The sequence below is a fragment of the Austrofundulus limnaeus genome, unplaced genomic scaffold (assembly GCF_001266775.1).
Source record: "Austrofundulus limnaeus strain Quisiro unplaced genomic scaffold, Austrofundulus_limnaeus-1.0 Scaffold245, whole genome shotgun sequence".
Lineage (NCBI taxonomy): Eukaryota > Metazoa > Chordata > Actinopteri > Cyprinodontiformes > Rivulidae > Austrofundulus > Austrofundulus limnaeus.
This window is the reverse complement of record NW_013952647.1, coordinates 30,517-36,297: the sequence shown is the minus strand read 5'-3', so window position 1 is coordinate 36,297 and position 5,781 is coordinate 30,517. Positions and strand designations below refer to the sequence as shown.

Here is a 5,781-nt window from a genome sequence, read left to right as displayed (position 1 = left end):
GGATACATGCACCTGTCTTCAGTTTACACAGACTGCAGATGAGAGACCAGCGACTGGGGGGGATGTGGGAGACCTTTGTGATGGGCTCCATTCGCTCAGGACAAGCGATGCTCACCTAAACAACAAGACACATTTACAGACACAGGTCAGACGTACAATCAGTTTTTGTCAAAACTGTTAATGTTTAATAATAATGTTGTTTTGAGAAACAACTAGTGCTGCATGATTAGATGGCAACATCAATTCTAAAGATTAGTCCACACAGGATTCTGGTGTCAATGTGTTGTATTATTTGACCACATAAATGTTTATTTGTAAATGATGAAGAATCAAAAAGAAGGTATGAACTGACAGAGGGTTAGAGTAGAGGCAAAAAACTGACTTGAAGCCTATAGAATCAGTCCTCCTCTTCCTCCTCCTCCAGACCTCCCTCTCCCCAGACACTTGGACCAGCTCTGGGGGAATCCCAAGGTGTTCCCAGGCCAGCCGAGAAACAGTCACTCCGCTTCCTCTGGGTCTCCTCCCAGTGGGATGTGTCCGGAACACCTCACCATGGAAGGGTCCAGGAGGCATCCTAACCAGATGAACCACCTCAACTGGCTCCTRTCGACGTGGAGGAGCAGCGGCTCTACTCTGAGTCCCTCCTGGATGACCGAGCTTCTCACCCTATCTCTAAGGTAGAACCCAGACAGCCTGCGGAGGAAACTCATTTCGGCTGCTTGTATCCTCGATCTCGTTCTTTCGGTCACTACCCAAAGCTCGTGACCATAGATGAGAGTAGGAACATAGACCAACTGGTAAACCGAGAGCTTCGACTTCTGGCTCAACTCTCTCTTCACCACAACAGACCGGTACAGCGCTCGCATCACTGCAGACACAGCACCAATCCGCCTGTCGATCTCCCGCTCCGTTCTTCCCTCATTCGTGAACAAGACCCTGAGATGCTTAAACTCCTCCACTTGGGGCAGGACCTCCTCCCCGACCCGGAGAAGGCACCCTACCCTTTTCCGGCTCAAGACCATGGTCTCAGATTTGGAAGCACTGATCCTAATTCCAGCCGCTTCACGCTCGGCTGTGAACCGCTCCGGTGAGAGCTGGAGATCAGGATCTGATGAAGCAATAGGACCACATCAACCTCAAAAAGCAGAGATGCAATCCTAAGGTCAACAAAAAGGATCCCCTCAACACCTTGGCTGCACCTAGATATTCTGTCCACTAAAGTTATGAACAGAATCGGTGACAAAGGGCAACCTTTTTGGGGTCCAACTCTCACTGGAAACGAGTCCGACTTACTACCAGCATGGCGGACCAAACTCCTGGTACCCCATACTCCAGGAGTAGTCTCACACAGACACTGCACAGACACTGCGCACACACACACACACACACACACACACACACACACACACACACACACACACACACACACACACACACACACACACACACACACACAGCAGTCACAGTGTGTGTGGATGTAACTGTGTTCAACCGAGGGACACAGTTGAACGCCTTCTCCAAGTCCACAAAACACATGTAGACTGGTTGAGTGAACTCCCATGCACCCTCCAGGACCCTGCTGAGGGTGTAGAGCTGGTCCAGTGTTCCACGACCAGGACAAAAACCACACTGCTCTTCCCGAATCTGAGATTTGACTAGCTGACGGACCCTCCTCTCCAGGACCCCTGAATAGACCTTACCATAATAATAAACTCTTTTTAACCCCTAAAGGCCATAGGGGTATTATTTTTTGTTTGGTTTAGTATGTTTGTTTTACTAGTGCATTATTCCACATATTTTTTTAAATAAGAAACAAATTAACAATTTATTGAAAGTTTTTGAGAACCTCCAAGATACAGCATGCAGACCCCTGGGGGGTCCTGGGACCCCGAGTTTGAGAACCGCTGCTGTAAATCCTAATCAAATCAGATTGTGAGGTGTGTGAAGTGAGGGATGAGCTGCAGGTGGTGTACCTCTGGGATCCACAGGGCGCAGCTTACGTGAGCCCACTTGGTTCCGGCACGCGTTGCCTTCATAGCTCCGCCCTTCTTTGGACACAGAAGACACTGTGGGTCGAGGCTGAGGACACACGTCCTACAGAGCCAGTTCCCAATAGGCACTTTGACGATGCCGTAGCAAGCCTGGGAGGAGAGGGCAGCTCTGACGTCACTCTGATCATTTATGGAGAKATGTCAGGGCTTGAACCAGAGCCATTCTATCGAGCTACCTGATGGACGCAGATGTTGCACTTGTCACAGAACACCATGTCATTTCCCTCTTCGCTGTCCGGGGAACGGCACACGTCACAGATGACGTCCTCGTCGTATTCGATGCCCAGGCCTTCCACGGTCTCGATGGCATGCTTCATGTTGTCGTGGCACTGCCTCTCCAGGGCCTCCATGGCTCGCTCCATCGTCAGCTCATCTACAGGCGCCTCTCCTGGAACATGAGGGGAGACGACAAACAGTCAGTCAAGCAGTCAGCAAAAGGTGGGCAAAGTTTCTGTTCATGTCTGCGTTAAGTTGAAAAGACAATCATTGGATATAAATCACTAATTGTGTGAAAGCTTCACAGCATTCACACTGATGAGATCATTTTTTCTTCTGTACGTTTTTTGGCATCTAACTCGTTGCGGTTTTTGCACTACTTCAATAATTCATATTTCAAAAACATTCAGCTCAATCTTGCCTAGGATGCTATGACTTTTGGTGTTTCAGCTATTTATACTTTTTCAGCTACCGTATTTCAAATTTTTGCCATTGAAAATGAATGGTGCTGTTTTCATCCTTTAAAATGTTTCTAAACCTTACACATTTTGTTCTGGTCATGCTTTTTTTRCCCACTGTATTGTGTTAATTTTAGCCACTTTTTTTGCTCATTTTAGCTTTTTTCTGCTATTTTGGCTAAAATTATTCTTTCTGCTATTCTTCTGCTTTTTTCTGCCATTTATGCTTCTTACAGATGATTTTTGCTATATTCAACTATTTGCTGCAATTTCAGCTAAAGTTAGCCATTTTAAGCTAAATACAATTGTTTTTGTAGCTATTACAACTTACTTGTGCTAAGTTCAGCAAACTTGTGCTCCTTACGCTTCTTTATGCTGATTAATGAATTTTCAGCTACATTTAAGCTAATTTACTTAAAATTTTAGATGTTTTAGATATTTACTAAAAACTGTCCCTTTTTAGTACTTTTATGCTTTTCTCTGCAATTTGTAAATTTTTATAGCATTTTTAGCATCTGGGTGCCAATTACAACTTCTGTCTGCTACCCTTAGCTTATTTATGCTAATTTTAGCTTTTTTGTTCTATTGTAGCTACAGTTCTGCTTCTTTCTGCTATTTCATTTTTTTCTTTTGTTTTATTTTTTCTGCTAATTTGTGCTATTTATACTTCTTACATGTTTTCTGCCAAATTCAGCTATTTGCTGCAAATGTAGCTAATGTTCAGCTGTTATTAGCTAGTTAGCTTTTTTAAACTAAATACAACTTAAAGGGGACCTGATATGCAAAATTCACTTTTTAAAGGGTTTTTTACTCAGCTTTGGTTATGTATCTCTTAAAAAAACAGTCCTATGACCAAACAAATGCACACAGGGTCTCCAACCAGTAGCTCGCGAGTTCGTGTGAAGTAGCTCGCTTCAAAAGGAAAAAAAGAAAAAAAACAAAACAAAAAAACAGCAACTTGCTTCACAACCCGAAGCAGCGATTTATATAGTCAAACAGCCAAAAACTCATGAACTGAGATAAAACAGGCATTGTGCACGGAGGAATCTAACTGATAAAAATTTTGGAGCTTTATCRGGGACAGATTTGTGGATAAATAAGGGTGACGGGTCTCTGATTCACATTGAAGACTACACAGRGGGAGCAACGCAAGAGGAAACCCCCTGTAGTGACGTATGCTGCAGCGGGAGGGTATTTCCCAGGAGCTCAACACAGGAGTCTGGGCTGTAAAGGTGTGTGTGAAAATAAAACGATGAAAAACCACGTGTGAACTTCTGACCATTTGGACAATAGCGTGCCGAAAATTAAATCAAATGATGCAATGTTTGTCATAAAACCGCGACACTCTGATTACGGCAGTTGAGTAGCAGGAGCATTCCACACGCAGTGGGTCTTCAAGCTACGTGAGATGAACAGCAACCATGACTGCGGCAATTAGCAAGAAGAGACAAAAAAAACATACCATTTTCACAAGGAGTGGGAAAAGAGAGTTTTCTTCTCACAAATGTTTCAGACAAATGTGTGCGTAATCTGCGGAGCAAGTGTGTCAGTCAGGAAAAGYTGTAACTTGGAGCGCCATTTTACCAAAGTACACAGCAACTTTTCACAGGACTTACCTGCAGGTAGCAACCTTTGAAAAGACAAGGTAAAGGAGCTAAATACATTGCTTCAAAGACAACAGTTCCTGTTCACCCAAACCACAAAGGCCAGCAACGCAGCAACAGAAGCTTCTTTCAGAGTGGCGCACATCTTAACAAAGCACAAAAAACATTCTCTGATGGCGCYATTGTGAAGGAGAGTTTGACTGCGGTGGCTGAAACTCTGTTCCGGGACCACAGATGTAAGACAGATATAATCTCTTCTATTGCTCATTTGCAACTTGGTGCCAATACCGTAGCAAGGAGGGTATCTGCGTTGTCCGCAGATGCAGTAAAACAGCTGGAATCAGATCTGGACAGGTGCGAGTGGTTTTCAATTCAGTGTGATGAGTCTCTCGATGCGAGCAATACACCCCAGCTGGCTGTTTTTATTCGGATGGTGTTTAGAGACTTTTCCATCAAAGYAYAGTTTTTAACTTTACTCCCACTAAAAACAACAACCAGGGGAGTTGATATGTACACTGCTGTGAAAGACTTCTTCGTTGCAAAAAAGGTCCCGGTTGAAAAGCTGGTGTCTGTGACAACAYATGGAGTGCCCGCTATGACAGGACGTCACTCAGGATTTATTGCGCWCTGTAGAGCAGAACCAGACTTCCCAAGTTCCTGAACTATCATTGCATCATTCACCAGCAGGCTATACTGTATGTGCAAAAGTTTTGGGATTTGATCACGTCATGGGGCCTGCAACTCCATTCGAGCAAAGGCAAAACAGCACCGGAGCTTCAAGGTGTTCCTGGAGGAATGCACAGCAGAGCARGGGGACCTGCTCCTCCACACTGATATCAGACGGCTGAGCCGGAAATAAGATACTGCAGCACTTTTTTTCTTTGCTGGGTGAAATAAAGGCTTTTATGGAAACGAGAAGAGGATACAGCCCTGTTAACTGATTGACTATTTGACCTTGCTTTCCTGACAGATGTAACTGAGAAAATTAACCAACTGAACCTGCTGCTACGAGGAAAAGATAAAAACATATCAGGTATGATCAGTGCTACGCATTTAGTGCTAAACTGACATTATACATTCAGCAAGTGAAAAACAAAAGGTTTCAGCACTTTCCCTCCATGTCCAGGGGTCGACATAACCATTGTTTAGGTTGTCAGAGACAACCTATTTTCGTTTCGGACAACCAGATCCCACCTCCAAGTTATCCGGTGGACAACCAAGAAAAAAGCAGCGGGTGTTCGTCATTGTAAAAATGAACGGGAGAAAAAAAAAAAAACTTGTTAAAGCCATCTAGGGATTAAACTGACGGTTCTTTCACCCAATAAAGAGAACCAGTGTCAAAGTTTTAGCCAATCAGAACAGAGAAGGGCGGGTCATGCTGTCTGACTGACACCGCTGCCTTTTTTTTTTTTTTACTGTGGGTGGGGGGGTCAGCTTCACTCAGTCCAGGAA

At 44.3% G+C, this 5,781-nt stretch overlaps 1 protein-coding gene across 1 annotated transcript in view; it reads right to left on the bottom strand.

Annotated features, from left to right (window-relative positions):
* The window catches only part of jade3 (jade family PHD finger 3), a gene marked incomplete in the record, with an annotated part of 21,774 nt that overhangs the window by 7,650 nt on the left and 8,343 nt on the right, over positions 1–5,781 (bottom strand). The window contains 3 exon segments of the mRNA XM_014020226.1: positions 1–115; positions 1,974–2,141; positions 2,228–2,439. Of these exon segments, the coding sequence (XP_013875680.1) occupies positions 1–115; positions 1,974–2,141; positions 2,228–2,439 (495 nt within the window).